At 40.5% G+C, this 21,426-nt stretch overlaps 1 protein-coding gene across 8 annotated transcripts in view; it reads right to left on the reverse strand.

Annotated features, from left to right (window-relative positions):
- Nucleotides 1-15,740, reverse strand: part of LOC131073200 (chromophore lyase CRL, chloroplastic) — a 224,489-nt gene extending 208,749 nt beyond the window's left edge. For 3 of the 8 annotated variants that reach the window (XR_009112843.2, XM_058009608.2, XM_058009598.2), the window contains exons 1-2: nt 15,365-15,740; nt 15,226-15,275 (exon numbers count right to left, since the gene is read on the reverse strand). Coding sequence is in view for 6 of the 8 variants with exons in the window: in XM_058009608.2 (XP_057865591.2) it covers nt 15,226-15,275; nt 15,365-15,604 (290 nt within the window). In the remaining 2 variants the exon portion in view is untranslated. The remainder of the gene's footprint in view (nt 1-15,225; nt 15,276-15,364) is intronic. The other 5 variants (XR_009112845.2, XM_058009635.2, XM_058009622.2 and 2 more) reach the window with 3 other exon arrangements.
- Between the last annotated feature and the right edge of the window lie 5,686 nt (nt 15,741-21,426).

The raw sequence follows: 21,426 nt of genomic DNA on the forward strand, positions 1-21,426 counted from the left end.
GCAGGAGTATGTTGACTTGATAAAAATGCTAAGCAGAGTAATGGGATGCCCACATTCGGTGAACTTTGAGGCCTGGATGTTCTTCTACATAGGCGAGATCATGAATTCAAATACGTTGATCGACTGGGCTAGATTGATCAGTCACTACCTACATGAACAATTGAAGAACCTGAAAGAGAAAAGGTACCAGTCCTTTTTCATGAGCTCCTACCTGTTCTATATGCTTGCACGAAGGGAAGGATTCGATGGGCTGCCAGCAAAAGGAATCATGGGTTGCGGACCAGCTCAGTTAAAAGTACATGAGTGTTACCCCCAGCTACATCTCTCCAATGTTAGCTCTTACAGGTTGGCAAATGACACCTTCACCATGTACCTGACACGACTTATGCAGAACAAGTTGCACATGAGGTTATCACCACAAGCAAGTGCCTTGGTCCAAAGGTATGGCACTGCGTTCCTGCAATTCCCCAAATTCACCTACATCAGGACGCAAGGGTTCTCCTTCCAGTCTTACAAATTGCCCAAATATCCGTCGGACAAGCTTGTATTGCTCGAGCTCATGAGGCAGTTAACTGCCTATGATCAGCTGCAGAAGAAGAAGAAGAAGCAATCTATTGAATTTCCAATTGTCTTGGGGGATTTCATGGAGATATGCCCAGGTTTGGAGGCCGCTGAAAGTGCAGCAGGGGAATTAGCATTCTATCGCCTACCATTTTACACATCCAGGGGCCAATATGATCCTTACAGTCAGATTAAGAAGGTTGCCGGTGTCAAATTCATACACAGATTTCACTTAGAGGATTACTGGGCAAGTGTCGAGGATGACCTTGAGGTCAAGAGAAGAATGCATTCTAGACTGCCCCTCGACACCATCAGAATAAGCGAAATTCATCAGGTACCGGATCAGGTGAAGGAAGATTCAAATTTGACGCAACCCGAATTCGAGAAAGTAAAGGATCAACCTATCCAGTTGCTAGATTGGTCAGAGCCTGAGGTAGATGATTTGAACATCTTAGCTAGACCAGTGCTAAAATTCACTAAGCACTGGATTGACAAGCAAACAAGGAAGTTGGTGGAAGAAAATATTCATCTAACATACCAGCTAATGGGAAATCTAGATTCCCACAGTGAGGCAACTGAAAGCTCTTCACAGGTTCAGACAGGAAAGGAAGCCCGGATGGACAAAGGAAAAAATGCCCCAAAGAGGCCAAGGGCAACAAAGATGAAGGATATCCAGCAGGAAAACCCACACGAGGTTCAACAAGAAGCCCAGCAAGAGGAACCTCCACAAAAGAGAGCAAGGACAGGAAGGGAGCATTCACCAGTTAGCTCCTCAAGCGTACGGGAAGTGGAGATGTTTCCACATCCCACAGGCCCACTTCCAGGGAACGTTCCAGCGCCTGATATACTCAGCATCAATGCTTCGCATGGCCATCATCAACCAAGAAGTCAGAGGCAAGAAAATCCCTCGCACCAGGAAGAAGTTCACCAGGATAGCTTCGTGGAGACTATCCTTGGTGAAATGGAGGAGGAATCTCAGGAACAGGAGCATGCAGACGATCATAGTCATTCCATCCCCACGCCAGATTGGTTGATAGGCAGATTGGGGAATGAAGCAGAAGGAGGAACCAATCCTGCTCAGAAGTTAGAAGAATTATTGAAGAGGATGGATCGGCCACCGGAAAGAAAGGCCCCCCAGAAGTTTTCCAAGGCGGTTAGGGAAGAATTTGGATCCCGGACCTTGCACATCGCTGAACCTGCAGTGGATAAGGATAGGAGTGAGATTAGACAAGAGGATTACGTCATCAGACAAGTTGATCTTGGCCATGCTTGCATCGGTCAAGTTGTGGGGGATTTTGAAGATTCCTCCTTAGCCATGAAGGAGAAGTTGCTGAAATCAAAGGCAAAATGTAAGCGGCTGAGAGAGGAAAATAGATTCCTATGCGAATACGTTAGGAGTTTCAAAAGACCCCTCAGGGAAGCAGGTCCTTCATCCACTCCTCCTCCCTTCCTTCCCAAGGAAGTAGTTGATGATGTAGAACTTATTAGAGCAATGGCACAAAATTCCCGGGAATGGGTAGAGGATGTCTATGCTGAGGCAAGAAAATTCGTTGAGGATCTAGCTCAGCTTCATTCGAAGTTTGTGACCCTCCTAAGCAGATTAGAGACAGCAGTAGGACTATGGGAGGACATAGATGTTTACCAAGACTTAACCATTTCCCGACTCAGGGCTCTGACAAAGACTCCAAGGCAAACTCTGGTGGACGGGAAAGTGATCCAAGAGAATGAAGCTTATGATTTCCCCCGATGGTTCTACGCTATCTGTTCGGGAAAGAACACCCTTGACAAATTCAGCATTGACTCTGTCACCTTGAAGGAGTCTATCAAAGGGATACAGGAAGAAATCCTTAGTGCCATGGAAGCTTTATTTTCAAGGAAACTCAGTGACGGAGGAATAACGGTGAACTCCTTGAAATCCCAGTTGCACAATTTCTTCTTTGTCGGCTCGTTCCCTAAGGAACATTTTGCAAATATTTCTTCAGTCTCCGGTATGATGAAGAAAACGCAGGAAGTCATGGCAGAGGGGGAAAGCTTCTTTTCTAGAAGCGAAGAAGAAATTGCCTTGATGGAGTTCAACATTGAGAATGTGCCAAGTGTCTCCATCGGAGAACTGGAAGCTGTCGTTGGTAGATTCATTGCATACGCCATAAATGAACGAGATAATGGTCGTCCATTTTTGGACGAAAGTCTTTTGACTGAATAGTGATGGCGTACTTATTGCTGAAGGAGTATTGACTAGGCGTGGGACCAGTCAATGCATGCCACCACCGGATAGGGAATCTTATTGCATGTCGCCTTCTCATTATGGTTTTATGACAGATTCTTCGTGCATGTCACCGTCACTTGGAGAATGATGGGCATTTATGATGGCGTCAGTTATATTCTGGGCATAATCAACATCATGGGGCACATTTAATGTGCTAGTGGGCGCTATTTTAGGCTCTTTTAAATTTATTGTAAATGGGCAAAAAGGGTTATTAATTACCGATTCCCACTTTGTTGCACCTTGAGTGGGGAATCTTTAGGGCAAACCCTAATTAGGGTTTTGCATGTAATCGTGGCTTGAGGCCTATATAAGGGGGTGCCCCCCTCATTTGTAATCAGGAGAGACTACCATTAGAGATTGTTGCTAAGAGTTTTTGAAGCAAACACTTAATACATTGTTCAATTGTTGGTGTGTTCTTGTGTTGTTTTGGAGCTCGCATGGTCTCATTCTCTTCATAGATTAGATTTGTTTTCATGCTGTTAGACAAACTGGATTTGATAGGATCGCTTGTTGCAAAATTCGTGCTCATACTTTTGGTGTGCAGCTGATTGTTGCATACCATGCAAAGTTAGCCTGAGCCTCCGTTATATGTGTATGTTTAACTTCGATTATCAAAAGAGATTGTTCGATTTGATGGTTTCTCTTGATGATTTGAAAATCTTTAACACACCCTTTGAAGATTGCACCGCCTTCGTGTAGTTGTGCGTTGCTGGCAAAGCGAAGCGTGGTTGGATTTTGCGCAAGTTATCCCATCTCTTTGTTCATAGAATTAGATTACTTTTAGTCTAGTTCTCCTCTGCCCTATTCCTATTTACTTTCCGCATAATTCAAAATCCAAAAGATCCAAAACTAGAGCCTTCATTGCAAATCATCTGTACAAAAATCCTTGAGCTTGCATAAGTTTCTTCAACATACGTAAGGCCCCTTGGGTTATCAGCAAACCCATCAAACAACTGAGTCACGTCCACGCACTGAAGGAACCTTGGAATTAGCCGTTTGAACTTTAAGTAATCCTAGCATACGGACTAATCTTGATCAAGAGAGGATAAGGTGACCGTTGGTGACTTTATTCTGTGTTACACGCGGTAATAAAAAACACGTCAACAAGGCTGAAGGTCAAATTTTAGGACAAAAGAGTCCAAGACCAGGGTTAAAATTTTGAAGTGTATTGAAAGTAATGTTAATTTTCCGTGTAATCTTGCAGGTAGTAGATGACCACTCAGGGAGGGCTCTCGAGAAAAGTCCAAATGAAGTTTGCCAGTAAGGGAATGCAGTTTGAGTCCAAAATCACCTCAAAATGGAAAAAGGTTGGAGACACCAACCTTGGCCACGTAGATTTCAAGGATTTTAGAAGGAGAATGTATGGGCTGGATGGATACTTACCCACACCAATTGCTTGATGAATGATGAGGAATGGTATTGTCTAGGCAACTAGATTTCCACCAGCTGTGGAATGCGCTAAGCTGATGGTTGAATGTGCTATGCATTATAATGTCCAAGAAAGGCAAATCATTGCATCGGACGAGAGAGTGTTGACTTATCTCAAAGAATTGGCCATCTAGGAAGCATTCGGGATCCCAAGTTACAACCAGACTTCATTCAAAACCAAGGAAGAAACCAAAATAATTTGAGGACCAGCTTGAGCCTTGTGTGACAACTGTCAATAAGCTATGGCTGGAGAAGCCGAAGCCCACTTATAAAAAGATGCCAAAGAAGCTACTCCGCACTGATTTCAAGGAGGATTGTGGGGACATTATTTTGCTGCCAAATATTGTTATGGGCAGCCCTCAGGGTGCACCTTTTGAAACTTGGATGTATTACTTTATAGATGAGATTACTTCAGGGGTCAAAATGTTCAATTGGGCTAGGATAATTAGCAATAACTTAGATGAACAAATGAGAAATTTGGAAAGGACAAGGTCCTTTTACATGAGTTCCTACATTATTTACCTGCTGGCAAGAATTATAAATACACCGGATTGATTTGCAAGGGTGTCGTAGGTAATGGCGAGAATGAATTCAAAGCATACAACTGTTACCCACAGCTGCAACTTCATGAGAAGGCTCACTTCAAACAAGTGAATGATGCATTTTTTATGTACATCGCTAGGATAATGCAAGGAGGAACTCATCAGAGGCTTACTCAGGAAGCCAATGACTAGATAAGCAAATATGGATCCTAGTTTATCCAGTATCCGAGATTCACATGTGTAAGAGTCTAGGGATTTACCAGATGTCCTTACCGACCTCCAATTTATCCCACCAATCGAATGATATTGCTTGAAGTTCTTAGGCAATTGGAAACATATGAGGGCTTCCAAAGTGCAAAGCACAAAACTGCCATTTCCTTTCCATTCTTCATTGGAAATATGTTGGAATCATGCTCAACGGCACAAGCAACTAAAGGTGCAAGGGTGGAGATGTGGTGGTATCTATTCATTTTCTATCGATCTAGAGCTAATTTTGACCCCCACAATCACATTGGATTGGTAAATGGAGAGAAGTACAAGCACAGAGTGGATCTTGAGGACTTTTGGGCAAATGTTGCGGACGAATTTGATGTCAGGAAAAGACTATGGTCCAGACTACCTATAAGTTTGATCAGAACAACCGAGTTTTTCCGTGTACCTAACCAGCTAGAGGAAGATGGAGAGTACACTCAACCACGCTTTGATGAAAATAGGCCTCTTCCTCCTGTGAAATGGTCGGAACCAAAACTCGCAGATTTAGCCACCCTAATGCAGCCAGTTGTCAAGTATTCACAGTGGTGGGTTGATCAACAAATCCAAGAGTTGAAGCAAAAGAATATGACTCTCACTTATAACTTAATGGGAGTAACAAAATCATATTATTCTACTGAAGGAACGTCTCGAAGTGTCGGGACAATTGAAAGCATTAATTCAAGAAAAAGGAAGCAGTTGATGACTGTGCAAGGTCAAAGGGGAAGAAAATTGTGAATGAGGAACCTGCTGAAAAGAGGCAAAAATCAGCCCCCTCCCGTTCTGCTACATCTAGGAATTTGGACAGCATATTGATTCTTGAGGATGAATCACTGGCCGAGATAAGGATTCCTTCTCCAATCCATGAAGAGAATATTGAATCAATACAGTAGGAGGAACAAGAACCCCCATCTCCTTCAAACACAAAAATACTTGAGTTAGAGAATGATGAGGTGGATATCCTAGACGAGGGATTCCAAGAGGGGATGATTTCCGCTCTTCAAGGGGTGGAGGATAATCCATGTGAGGAAAGTAATCAGGTAGAGGAAGGTATTGAGCAGCCCACAATTCCTAATTGGTTAAAAGAAAGAATGAAATAAAAGCGCCTATGGAAGTTCAAAAAGAAGATGACACAGCTGATTTGTTGGCCAAATTAGAGAAGGTCGCAGTAAAGAAGACAGCCAAGAGGTTTTCCACGATTCAAAGGGATGAAACGGGTTGTCGTTCAATTCAGATTGTTGTGCCAAAGGTTGATAAAGCAAAAGAAGACATTACTCCTCAAGAGTATGAAATTACCACTATCAACTTGGGTCCAACCACCAAGGGTCAAGAAGTTGAGGACTTGGACAATTCAGTCACTTCCATCAAGGCAAGACTAGAAAAGGAAATAGGGAAGAAAAGGGAGTGCAAGAAGGAAATTGAGCATCTGAAGAAGTATATTCAACATTTCATCAATCCTGTTGATCAAGGAGATGCAGTGGTGTAATGTCCCCATTTTGCGAGCATCAGAGTTTGTAAGAATTAGCCTATCATTTGACCCTCGTAGGCTAACAATTATTGATAGAGGGCCTCGTGTGGCAGTTACTTGGTGATTAGAGACATTACTCTTCAGCTGGATTCAGGTTTTGGCCTTTGCACAGGTTTTTTGACTCAGATTGGCACACTTACTATTTATAGTAAGTTACTATTTTGGGAGAGTCAGGGTTCCTATTAATAGAAAGACACCTGAGCAGAGCTTATTGGCAGTGTCAACCTTGATTGGGCCTTTGCAGCTATTTCTAGACTCAGTTCCATATACTTACTATTTATAGTAAGTCACTATTCAAGGTTTCTATTTTTAGACAGGCATCCAATCACATGGAGAACAGGGAGAGACGACTCCTGGCTCAGATGGTTTAGCAATCAGACAAGTACATCAAGAGATATTAAAGTTTAAGTGACTTGAGTGATTTATTTAATATTTTAATATTATTATAAAGTTCTAAAGTAACTTTATAATAATAAAGTCACTTTAATATAATAAAGTGCGTTAAGTGAATAATTTAATGTGGGAATAAATCTTTTATCCCACATTGGCTAGGAAGGTGTTTGAGCTCTCTTAAGGAAAGAATAAAAGGAAAGGCAAGAGTTCATTCTCGACATCCAGTTGATGAATGGTATTTTGATTGATTTTTATTGTGGAGCCTAGGGCTTTCGCAATTTTCTTCTTTGATCATAGGAAACGAAAACTTCCTATTGATAGCAATTTTGAAGGTGTGAAATAACACCTGAATTAATGCAGGTGTGGGAAAGAATACTTCAGTTCTTTCATTTGTGCAAATTGGTGAAGTTTTCTACAAGGGTTTGAAGTTTATTGTTGGAGAACATTTATAATTGGTTGTGAATCATCCTTCTTTGGCACATGGAGTTATATCATTCTTGTTGGGAGAGATTATCAACAAATTATTCAAGGTTTTAAGAGCAGATTGCAAGTTTGTTCTTGCTGCTACAGTGTGCATGAACAGTGCACGTGAACAGTGCGCATGAACAGTGCACGTGAACAGTGTCGCGCTACAGTATTTGTGCTTGATTCCGATTGCAACTTTCCTCTCCATCATCGAGCATCACTATTATCAGGTTCCTCTTGCAACTATTAGTAGCTAGTATTGAAATCTTAGGCATATAATTTTTCTGTTGTAAGTGATAACTTAGAATCAGTTTTGGCATTGCTGTAGTCTTTTTGTAAGCCAATTAGTCTTGGCAAATCCATAGCAACATTGTACTTAGGAATGAATTCAATAAAGAAGATATATGTTGCATACCATTTGTTTGACGAAATGTCCTTTTAATAGCATATATGATCAGCATAATAGTTGCATGCCAATTGTTTGTCGAAATGTCAGTTGGCTGTAGGTATGCAATCCATATCTAATTTTCATGTAAATGCATTGAAAATACCAAAAAGAACTGCACTCGCATACTAGTTCATTGTAAGAGGTATTGTCAACATCATTGGTGAACTTCCTAAATTTCTTGGCAACTTTCAAAGTGTATCAAACAATCCGAAATACAAAAAACAGAATAGAGAAGACAGCATACAAAGTGTTTGACAATATTCCTTGAGCCAAAATCAGTCAGTTTGGGCAAGGGATATTACAAGTGGCCACTCCACTTTTGACTCTTCCACAGGAAACAATTGGAGACTTCAAAGAGGGAAGGGTGACAGATAAAGAGGCCAAAGAATGGATGGCAAACAATAGTGAGAAAGCTGCCACATTAGTGTAAAAAATGATGTTGACATACGGACAGACTTCTTCTTTGCTCTCCAGAATTGCAAACATGGCAGAAACATGGGAAGCACTTCATGATATTCCTGGATAGAGTAATCCCATGCCTAAGGGTGTTGAAAGGAATCCCTAAGCAGGAATTAATTGATGAACAGGTAATTGTAGCAGGGGCTGTATATGATTTCAACGCATGGTACTAGGCATTAGTTGCACAAAGTGAAGTCTTGGAAAAAGTGAAGGCTAATGGTATCAAAGTTGAGGAGGAGATTAGAGAAATTCAGAACAAGATTTTCCTTGTGGCCCCAGATATACTTGGGAAAGAAACCATTTAGGAAAATGATATGCAAGTGGAAAATCTAAAGCTCAAGACTCAGGAGAATTTCTTCGCCATCACCGAACCAATCCTGAAACAGAATTTGACTAAGGCATCGAATTTCTTGTCCATCTGGGATGCCTTCCAAAAACAAGAGTTGGAATGGGAGAATTATTTTGCCACGTATGCAAATGACCTAGATGGAATGGAGTTAAAGGTGAATATGCCGCCACATGTCATCATGGAAGAGATCAGCCCTATTGTGTCCAGATTCATCGAACATGCTGTTGGGGAAAGAGGATAAAGATGCACCTTCCTCAAAAATAGCTCTTCCCGCCACTTGTCTTTCATGCATTTGTTCTTATTGCTATTATGGTAAACCCTAAATAGGGTAGTTATGTTTTGATCTTGACTATTGATCTTATTAGATTGATCTCGGCCTTTCATTTGTTTTCAGAGCTCCATATAAACTAGATTGTTGCTAAGAACTATTTTGATAATAAAAGTTCATTTGCATTTTGCTTTGAATCCATATTGTTATCACTTGGTTGCATGGTTTCATGTTTTCTTCAGCATAGAATAGATTTGCTTTACAAAGTTGTTAGATGAATGAAAGATTTGATAGTATAGATTGGTGAAAATCTTTAGCACAACCCTTGAAGATTGCACCTACTTTGTGTAGTTGTCCTTAGTGTGGCGAAGCAAATTATTGATGTTAGTTTCACCTAATCTTTAACGTCTCTCAAGTTCTTGGGAATAGCATATAACTTCTAAACCTTTCTCCTTTTTATCATTTTTTTGAAATCCAAAATTGAAAACTCCTCAAAAAAAAGATAAAATCTATTGTCAAATCCGTCTCAGTCCTGACTTGTGAATCATATCAGTTGAGCGTAAGTCCCCCTTGTATTTCAGCAAACATCACTAAGGAAGCTCTATCCAACGTAAAGCCACTTGTTTGCACATATAAACCTTGGAGTCGTTGTATGATCTTCATGCAATCTTAGCATATGTAGTGATTTTGTTCAAGAGAGGGTAGAGTGTCCTTGGACATTTTATTCTGTATTCGGTGGGTGATAAAACGCACACCAACAGGTAGTATACATAATATTTCTGCCAAACATTGTCTTATGTATATGCATGTTGCTTATGCATAATAGAGAAAGTTTAAGTATATGTTCATATGATAGAATATAAGGTGTGCTTAGTAAAATGTGGGTGGCAAGCAGGCTCGTAAGGAGGCTGTCCTAGTAGGACCATTGCGGCCTAACACAAAGAGGCCACTTACAGAGTCGAGTAACCACCTTACAACCTCCCCCCGATCCTACAAGAGGACATGTGTCTTCAGGAAGATGAGACATGAATGGTGAAAGCAAGTACAAGCTGCCAAGCAAGCAAGAGGATTGCGGTAGACTGAGACAACCCCTTGGGCTTGGTGTAGAAATGGCTTCGAGCGGACTCATCATGTCTCTTCCTCCAAACTCTAATGTACTTAATAGTATTATCAATAAACTATGATAATGATTGATGAGCCTAATATGTGTGTGTGTATATGTGTGTGTGTGTGTGTTTGCATATGTTGTCATGTTGTGATTGCAAGATTCAAATTCAAGTTTGCATTATTGAAAAAATATTTATTTGGTAAGATGTAACCCTAACCCTAATTTGTTGCAATTGTGATTTTAGGGCAAATTCTAAGGCAAATTGGAAGGGGACATTACACACTTGAGGGATACACTTAATGGTGCAAACATAGAAATTTGAACCATGGTACAATATAAAGGAGTCTGCAAATGTTATACATATCAAGAGAATAGTGCCAATTGTCATAGCAGGAGATTTGTTGGGCACCTAAGAAAATATCATTGCACACGACTTTACCTTCATATGCCTTTGGTAGCACAATTTGATCCAAGAATTAAAGTCATATTTTGTGTTCATGTTGTTTGTTATGTTATCTTTCTATTAACGTTCATGCATAGTCATATAAATTGTTGCACATGAATGCTACAAATAATGGTAATACAAAGCATTTCTTTATAATCTAACATCTTATACAGATTGAGGACTTTGAAATGTTTGTGGACCTTGGCTGAGACTACTGCTTCAGGGTTGATATCTACTCCCTTGGGGATGATTATGTTGGTGCAAAGGTCTTCCAAAGGCTGCCCTAAGTTTTTAGTGCACAACCCAATTCAAGCTAACAATTAGGTCTTCACACTATTTGACAAAGATCATGGTATTTACCAAAGTTGTGTGCATCCCAAATAAGGTTAGCCACCATCAGCTAGCTTGTAGATCTTTTCTTGCAGTTTGCTCACCTGCAAAGTCTCTACTTGCAATTCCATGTGCTTCAACATCATTGCATTGTCATGATCCATGATCATCTTCACAGCATCTCATGTTTGTCAATTTATAGAAAAAACTATAAATGATAACTTCGTTCAACCCTCTAGCTACACGCTGCTTCCTTTCTAATTTAATGTAATCATAATGACTTGTCATTTCTATAATCTGCAAACGTGCTGCAACCTAATCCATGTAATCAGAAACTACTTTGACTGTAAAAAGTGGCCAATCAGAGAAATCGTCCTCCAGCTCTCCAGGTTCATCTCCAATTTGAACTCTACCTAGATGAACTAGCCCCACATTATCCCCACCAAGCCTTACTATAACCTTCAATTGCTATTCTTAAAAGAGCATTAAGGCTTCTTAATATTCTTTAACCCAACCGATTCTTGTTGGCCAAATATTTTAATGCTTGGTGATATAAAATTCAAATACTACAGTCAACCAATAATACGGTATACCTAAATTATTGCAAGGAATATACCATTCCTAGAGCTTCTCTCTTTGTTGAGGTATAATTGCTTTCTATTGCGAATAATTTCTAATAGAAAAATCATTTGGATGATCTTACACCAACTTCTCCTTTGGATGATCTTACATAAACTTCTTGCTGGGAGCAACAACCACTCCAATGACATTGCAAACTTAGCAAATATTTTTTTTACTCTTCAAGTCTATAAATTTGCAAACTTCCAATGTTATTTTTAGGGACATATTGTGCAAAAGTGTAATGTCCCCATCCAATCTGGATTAAGTCCATATGAGCATGTCCAAATTCGGGAAGTCTCCTAGGGAGACGAATTTGGAAGTAAAGTTTTGTAGTGTCATAAAATTGCGACCCTAGCAATTTTCGACTGCATTAGGGTCCTCAGGCACGCGGGATCGAATCCTCTAGCCTGATCAAAGACCAGAGACTGCTCAACCCTCAGAATCAGCTTCTTTCTCGGCCTCCGCACCACCCTGTCCGCACTCTGCCCTAGAGAAAAGGGTAGGACAGGGGCGTGGCGCCCCTGTCCCTGCCCTATTTTGGGGCAGGACCCTTCCTAGGGTTGCATTGTAGGTTGTGCAGTGAGCGAGAAAACTCCCCCGATGTCAGCCTATGACGAAAATCAAATCAGCAGCATGTAATTAGGGGGCATTTGTCCTCTCATTTGCAAAGGTTGAAGTTCAATGAGTTGGATGAGTGGGAAGTTTACATGAGATCAAGCATTCAAGAGCATTCAAGCATTCAAGAATTCTTTTCCAGCATTGAGCATTCTCAAGTCTCCCTTCAAGGCTAGGTGTTGCATTCCAGTCAAGGATTCAACCATTGAAGAGGAGATTGATTCCAACATTCAATTCCACACAAGCATTTCTATCAACATTGCTATCACAACCTCCCTTGAGGTGATTTACAATTCAGTCTTTCATTTACATCTACTTGCAAGTACATTCTTTCATTACTAGGTCAATTCCAAAACTGGGGTTTGACCTAAAGGTAAACCCCCAATCCCAACCCATTTTCCTCTCTTTTATGTGTGTAGGTTGCATGTGCGCAGCTGTACTTTCGGATTCAAGCTCCATTTACAGAGACGGAAAAACCCTTTTCGTTTCGCGGATTTTTCGGAGGACCATGTACATTCCCGCCATAGTCCGGGCAACTTTTCCTCAAATTCGCAGGGTGACTTCGTCTCGACATATTACTGTCAAATCCAGGTGCACAACTTCATCCCATACTCCAATCTCAAGTTATAATCAGTTCTTTGTCACTTTTGCACTACATAATTCAATCAATTCCTTTCCATTTCAAATAAGGAAGAGGGGATCAACTTATCATTCTCATTTCATTCAGAATTCCATCTTCATCTTTGAAGGTTGAATCTAGTGAATTCTCCTCTCCTCTTCCAATGTAACTAGGTGAAAAGTGTTTGAAGGGAAATCCGTACTGAAACTCTCATCTCTCCTTGGAGGGAAAGGGTAGTTTTCTTCTTGATCTCTCATTCACATTTCACCACATTACAAGTTCAAATCGACATTATCAACATAAAGAACATTTGTTAACCAATATAATTGATTAATATCTTCATCATATAGTAAACATGGATTGACGTGGCATCAAGATTCAGAATCAAGCACCACATGATTATCGTCTAAACCCAAACCATGACATTACGGCGACGCAGTTATGGGCAGGAAACAATACAAGCAAGGAGGAATCAAGCCCCGTAATATTATCTTTGAGGAGATATGAGAGGTCGATTACTTCAGATTAAGAGGATAAATGATTAAGTCCATCAAAGATAAGATTAACGGCAATCCTTATTGGTTCGAACTGGCAAAGCAAATATGATATTGCCTCCAAGGAAGTATGTTATGTCACATTAAATAATGTTTACATTGATCAATCACCAAAATTAGCTAAACACGAGTTAAGTAAAATGATAGCGATTAAACATACCAACACAGCTTGTCCACATAACAAATACGATTAGTGAGAAGATGCAATTTAAGGCAAATATCATTGTTTATGAAAAAGTGCAATAAGTTAAGAATGTGTCCTCATTTCAAGAAGAGACACAACCGTTTGCTCCAAAGGATATAAAAGAGTATCAAACCGCAAGTCAGGGGACAGGGATTGGTTTTTATATTATTCCATATACCAGTTGGAAGGGTTAGAAGGTTTGGAGGTAGAAAACATCCTTTGTTCTTGGTGGTATGTACGGTGATGTGCTTAAGACGTATGCTTAATATATGAAGTCTGATAATGTTTTTATGCAGAATTTAATACTAATATTAATATAGACTGCAATACGTATGACAGCCATTCTTAATTTCATATGCCATGGCAGACCAGATCTAATGCATGTCAGATCTGTCTGCCCTCACAGCCACTAAATATAATTAATGCTTTTGGGCAATGGGGTATTAATAATTTATATAATAGAACTGAATATGATATAAGAAGACAATTATATGAAGACAGTGGAATGAATCAGATAATATATATAAAATCTATACACCAAACTGAGACTAATCTATAAGAAAATCATATGTAGCAACAATTTATAACATTGAGGCATATATGTCAAGTATACAAATCCGAGGAAGCTATCAAGATAAGCTCTATCTTCCAAACTAGTCTTAGAATCTTAAGTTAAATATTATAATGAATAGTATTCAGTTTTGATAAAATTATATTTATTAATATATTATAACTCTCACTTTAAGTTAAAATTGTTATTTCAAGGCTAAATTAGGTAAATCCCAAAAGGGGACATTACAAAAAGAAAGAAGACTTGGATGCAGCAAAACAAAATATGGATGAGTAAATGGAATATATTTTTTAATATGTGCCCCACGGCTAGTAAAGAAATAAAAACTTTTGTGATGAAAAAGTTCTACAAAAATGTGTGGGGTATAGGGCTAGGGAGAAAGAAGAATTATTATATCAATGAGTTCAATCCCACTTTTGACCATCATCAAAGGCATACATAGGCGCTAATATTCCGTGGAGAGTCAAAATTCTCCTTGCTCAATTAAGAACTAACTCTCATCAACTCCATTGTGAAACCAAACATTGGAAAAGGCCAAAAGAAATTTGGGAAGAAAGAGTATGTATTTTTTGTACTTCCGAACACATGGAAACAGAAACGCATTTCATTTTGGAGTGTGATGCCTTCAAGGACAGCAGGGACAGTTATGTGGATACTTGGACAGCTGGCTCCTGGTATAATTTATTCAGTAAGGAGTTTGTAGAGAAATTGGGGACGTTCATCATCACCTTGTATAAGAAAAGGATGGATTTGCAAAAGTCAGTTTGATCAGGAGGCCGGTCCCATAGATTATTTTTAGCCTCATGAACGTTAAAATTTCTTCTACATTTGATTATACGAAAGGTTTGAGAACTCCAAAGAAAGAAAAAAAAATCTTTGTTTTTTAATTTTGGTAGCCAGACTGAGGCTTCCTTGTTTAGGCATGTGAGTGTGACTGTATGCTAACTGGTTACAAGCCTGAGTTGTACACTTGCAAAATTCTCTTGTTTTCATACTACATGTCCTCCAGGGTATGGGCAGCCTTGCTGCAGAGCAAGAATGTGTACCTGGATTACCCTAATGCACCATTACACCACAACACTTAGATGATGTTTTACAAAAAATTGAAGCGTATTTTCGTCTTCAATTGGCAAATAAAACTGGAATTTTTGAGAAAAAGTCCAATGAACAAACAACAGTCACTAAAATTTCCCCTAGTTTGTCACAGCAATAATAAGCATACCTGTGATTGAAGTAGGTCATGGGATCCCGCGCTGCTTGCTCACTTGAAAACTAAAAAAAATCACTATATTCGTTTAAAAAACAGCATTGAAAACCTAAATTATACTAATTATTCACTTCAGACTGGAGCAAATTCAAACCTTTTCACCAGAAAGAGCTTCTGCAACAATCCTAGAATGATCGACTCGGACTGGAGCAGTAGACTTTGTGAGTTTTCGCATGAAGAAAAACCCTCCTGCAACACATAATGCTTTTACAACAACACTTGCTATGTTTCTGCTGCCGTTTCTACTCTCCCCCTTCTTACTATTATGATTATTGGACCCTTCGTTGCTACTACTGGTGCCTCCTTCCTCATGCAAGCAAATAACCTCCACCATTTTATGAATGCTTCATTTCTAGTTTCTATTTCCACATTGCTATCAAATGTATGCTTGCAACAAAATGTCGACGAATGCTCTTTGTGCTGTTTTGTTGGTAAATGAGAGCCTGTATATTTCGGGTGACGATTTCCTTTTCAAAATGTATTATATTTTATTTTCTTTTTATTCTTAATGTTTGGACTGCTTTTTACTTAGAATATATGTTTCAAGTTTTATGGGTGAGTGTGATTGAATGTTTTTTTTATTTTCAGATTTATCAAATTTCATTTTTTTTCAAATATAATATATAAAAGATGAAGTTAGAAATGTGTATTTCCTAATTTGGGTATGATGGATAGTTTCGGGTTTTGATTTTAGTCAAAGAGGTATTAGCATTGATTTGTGATTTTCTTGTAGATAGCAAAACAATCTTTTGAATGATATAAAATTTTCAATCATATATATATATATATATATATATATATATATATATATATATATATATATATATATATATATATATATATATATATTCAATTAAACCTTTCCTCTAGATAGATACAAATATAAAATCAATGAAAGAGAGACAATCAAACTACACTTCTATGATGCTTCAAAAGCACTTGAGAAGGCTTCCTACTATGGAATCACTTGGGATTCATCTTAAGAGGTGGCTCACCTTTCTATTTTTAAGGTGATAACATCTTTAGTTATTAATGCAATAATTTAGCAATTAAATGGTATAGTTATACGTAAGAGTTGGTATTTACTTTTCATCTTGATTGACAAAAAAAATTAACTAATAGTTTAGAGCTAGCTTTTATGTTTGTTATTGTGTTTTGAAATTGTAGGTACAATCTTGAATACAATTATGACTCCAAATAGGATTGATCCCTATTTACCTAAATCAAAATTAATAATGGGTCCAAGTCCACTTACCTCTAACTAGTCATTGTCCACCAATATTTATATTTTAGGATATTGTATAAAAGAATAGCATTGTTTTTTATTAAAAAGGCAGTGAGAACAAGGGCACTGACCCTTTACATAGCAAAACTATCAAAAATCATAGCGCAGAAACAGCACTATAACAGCAATTAACAGCAACTAGCATCAAAAAGGAACCAAGTCTTTTTAATAATCAAAAACAATAGCAGGAAAATAAAACAAACTACAAGGGTGCCTTGTGCACCCCAGTGGCCTCCATAGTACTTCTCCATTCGTTAGACAGGAATTTGTAGAGGTCCCTAGCCTCCTGCTTGTCCTCATCAATGTCAGCATAGTGTTCCCTCAACAGAGAGAGGGTGAGTGCAGAGCTGTGTAACACCTGCATATGGAATTTGTTCAGGCCCACCATTTGGGCTTCCCAAGTCTCCATCTTGTTCTTGAGTTGTTTAACCTCCTCCTTGATAGACTGTAGATCGATAACAGGCCGAGGTTTTCGATTCTCTGTGTGATGTCCGGCACATTCGTGCTCATCTTTTCCATTTGTTGCAGAGTAGGGGCCTCCTGGGGGTTCCCAGGAGCCAAGTCATCAGTAGTTTCAGCAATCTCTTTGGGCTCGCCACCAGCAATGGAGTTATCAGTATCCTTAACGAGTTCCATCAAAGGGATAGAATGCATCACCTGTTCAACCAAGTTTAAATCCGTATCCAAATTTTTGGGATCCAGAACATTGTTGTCAGGGATATCCACACCCACAAGACCCTCAGTGTCCATGTTCATAGGGGTCATATCTTTATCATCAATGAGTTCCTAGGTTTTCCTTTCAGGGGTAGTCATGTCAACAACACCAACAGTGGTCGGGACTATGGGGTCCCTAGTCATATTAATATTATCAGCATCCCCATCAGGGGCCTCCATAGTATTAGGGCCCTCCTCCTTCTTGTCCCCAATGGGGTCCTCCTCAGAGTCCAGATTCTCAATAATCGAGGTCTTCTTCCTGCGACCTTTGGAAGCAAGTCTGGAGGATCTCCTTTTAACCTCTGAATCTAGGGAAGGGTCATCATTTTCAGCGTCCTCACTGGAAGAATTGCCTTTATAGACAATGTGTTTGTGTTTAGCGAGGGTTTTGCTTTTGCCCTTGGACAGGGAGCGAGAAGCATTGGGGGAGGTAGGAAGAGTTAAGCTAGGGGAGACTGTCGATACAAAAATAGTTGAGGCACAGGCAGGCATGGACATGGTGGTCGTGGCAAAGCCCTCCTAGGGATATTGGAAGAATCTAGGGAAAGCCAAAGATAGGGTCGTGAGCTGCTGAGGAGTCGGCATGGGGGGCTGAGAGAGTGAAAGATTCCTAGGGGGGCAGAGAGCCTCATGGCATTTATACAACCTATATATAAGACCCTGGTGGAGGAGGAAAGGAGGCTTATCCCCATGCTTAGGGTCCATGGTGTCCTTAACAGAGCTCTCTAAAGAGTGCAGTAAATAAAACTGTAGACAAAGCAAATCATTATTGTGGAAGTGATTGAGGAGGGGCAAATGGTAGTAGTAGAATACCTTATACCTGCCTTTGAGAGTGAAGTATTTCACGATCGTGAGGCAGATCATGTTCCACGAGTGCTTGAGATCCTCTCGAGAAAACCCACCTTGCAGCTTGACAGGTTCCTCGTGGTTATAGAAAAACCGTTTCAAACCCTCACTATTTGCAACATGACTGGTATGCTTCCAGCGATGGCCATCCAGGGTCAGCTTTGTAGCTTGGGCAATAGTCTCCTCAGAGACATCAAAGGCAATGCCACCAACCGAGACCCTCCTCCCAGATCAAGAGGAGGTGAAAGCAGTTGAGAGTTGCTCATCATGGCCCTTCAGGCAATCCATAAAATCAACAATTCCACCTTCAACATAGAAATTCCAAATGAGAGGGTCATTTTTAAAATCATTTGGATTGTCCAGTTCATATCTCACTCTGTCTCCCCCCATTTTGTCCGCCAACAAAGCTTCCTTAGTCATGAAATAGAGGAAGTTGCAGAGACTCTTCGAGAAGCAAGCCAGGAAGAGAAAATGGGGAATGTGTGAGCCCAGCGTCAATAAATAAGAAATGAAGTTGGGCACATGGGAAAACAAGAAGTCACTTTTAGTAATGATTTGCTGGTTACGAGAGATTAAGAGCCAGCAAATACCGGCGGTAGCCAACACGTTTCTAATCCAGTCGTACTTCATCATGGCTTTGCAAGCCCAGGTGAAATGCCAGCACAACAACACGTGTGTCATCACCAGCCTGGCCGAATGAGTCACCACCTCATCAGAAGGGATTTGAGGAATATTCTCATTATTTGAAATATGAGACCACCACCTCCAGACAGTCCCGAGGGAAAAGAGGAGGGGGAGGGAAGCATTTAGAAGCCACTCAATCATTAGTGGGGATTCTGGATTTTCTCTTCTTAGAGGAGGAAGTTAACATGGTCTGGAAGAGATTTGTGACTCCTCCAACATCTTAGTCCTGAGAGGTTAAGGCCAATGGCATCCGCCACGCGGTTGCCTTCTCTGTAGATATGCATAACTCTGAACGAGTCAAGCCCAAAGATGAGCCTCAAGGTGTCCGTGATGGTTCCCTCAATTGTCCAATTAAGCTTATTCCGCCCTTTGACAACATTAATGATGATCATGGAGTCCCCCTTAATGTCCATAATTTTGATTCCCATGTAGAGGGCAATGCGGATTCCCCAGGCTAAGGCCATCGCTTCAACCTGATTAGAGGAATGACCATTCAAGTTGCCTGCATAAGAAACAACGAGGACCCCCAGATGGGATCTGATCACCCCACCACCACCAACTAGGCCCCCCCTAGCAGCCCCATCAAAATTGAGTTTAAAATTTATAGCCGGGGGGAACTAGATTGTGCGTTGTCTTAGAAGTCTTTTAGAGGAGTCAACAAGAGAGAACGAGGGGGGGATGTTCTAGCATCTAGCAATTCCCTAGTCCCAGGTAGAGGGGGGTTTGGATGCCATTCGAGTTTTAGAAACAAAGATGTTCTCAAGAATCAGATTGAGGAACCGAGCAAACATCGTTTCCACAGAGGTCTCTTTGTCTCTGAATATCCTGTCATTTTGTTCCTTCTAGATACACCAGCTTACATGGGGGGGATCTACTTCCACGGTTGTTGGATAAGGGGGTTAGAAGAGGGGCCCCAAAACTCCTGACACGGATTTATCAGATTGTCATTCATTACCCAACTGATATTAAGTTTACTATAGACCATCCCCCAAAGCTCCCGAGTGAAGGCACAATGAAGGAAGCGATGGGCTGGGCTTTCTTCATTTTCTTTGCAGAGGATGCATCTGTTAGGGAAATGAAATCCCCTCTTGACCAAGTTGTCTTGGGTCAAAATTTTGTTGAGGAGGGTAATCCACCAGAAGAAATTGACCTTGGGGAGGAGTTGGGGATTCCAAACCTCTTTCTAGATAGAGGAGACAATAGGTTGCCTGAGTAAACTGGTGTAGGCAATCCTGACAGAAAAGTCTCTAGAGGGGTCCCACTTCCAAATAAGTCTGTCATCCCTAGGGATCAGGGGTAGGAATATACCAACCAAAATCTTTTAGAGCTCTCTAGCAACAAGAAAGGGGAAGGGGAGGTCAGCACAACAATCCTCCAAGGCCCTCCAAGTGCAATTGTTGAAGAAGTCACTAACCCTTTCACCAAACAAGCCTTTGGTGGCATCCTGTAACTGTCTTAGGGAGGGGGAAGAAGCAAGGGGTCTCTCCCCTAACCAGCAATCTTCCCAGAAAAGAATGTTCCTGCCATTTCCAATAATCCACCTCGAACCATGAGATAAAGGGTCCCTGCAGCTCAAGATGTTATTCCAAATTTTGGAACCCCTGGGAAGGTCCTCCTCTTTCAAGACAGAGGAAAAATTTGCATTACCCATGTACTTAGCCCTGATGATCCTGCTCCAATCTGTATCCTTGTTCAGAAGCTTCCAAGCAATTTTAGCCATAAGGGCCTTATTGAATCTTGAGATCTTACGGGTTCCCAAGTCGCCCATGACCTTGGGAAGACAAACTTTGTCCCAGCCCACCAAGGCAAGCCTCTTCTTTTCTTCCATTCTCCTTTAGAGGAAAGTCTTTTGAATTTTTTCCAGCTTAGCAGCCATAGCCACAGAAATCTTGAACAAGGAGAGAAAGTACACGGGGATCCCTTGGAGGGAGGAGGAAGCTGCTGTAACTTCCCAGCACTACTCAGGAATCTACCTTTCCAGCCAACCAACTTTTTTTGCATTCTTTCAAGGATAGAGATCCAAAAGGAATTAGAGACATCCTTAATAGTCAGGGGGAGACCAAGATAGGTGCCATGGAGGGAGGCCTTTTGACAACCAACGATTTTGTAGACTTTATCTTGGAGTTTGGCATTAGTGTGAAATAAGTAAATGTTGCTCTTATCATAGTTAATGTGTTGGCCAGAAGCCAGAGCATAGGCGTTAAGAAAGGATTTCCAGGCCTTAGCTTCCCAAACAGAGGAGACACCAAAAAGGATCATATCATCAACAAATTGTTGTAGAACATTGGGAGGCGTCGTAGAGGCAGGCTTGATACCTAGCATAGTACCCCTGTGAACCAAAGAGTTCAAGTTAGAGGCCAACACTTCAGCAAGGATGATGAAAAGGTAGGGGAATAGAGGATCCCCTTGTCGTAGCCCTCTGGAGGCCCTGAACTTCTCCAAGGGGTTCCCGTTTAGCAGCACAACATAGGTGACAGGAGATATGCATTCCCCAATAAGTTTGATAAGTTTGTCTCCAAACCCCATAGCTCTGAGAACTTTGAAGAGGAAGTTCCAATTAACCCTATCATAAGCCTTGGAGATGTCGAGCTTGAGAACCATCCCCACCTGATGACATTTATCCATGG

Source organism: Cryptomeria japonica, chromosome 9 (assembly GCF_030272615.1).
Source record: "Cryptomeria japonica chromosome 9, Sugi_1.0, whole genome shotgun sequence".
NCBI lineage: Eukaryota > Viridiplantae > Streptophyta > Pinopsida > Cupressales > Cupressaceae > Cryptomeria > Cryptomeria japonica.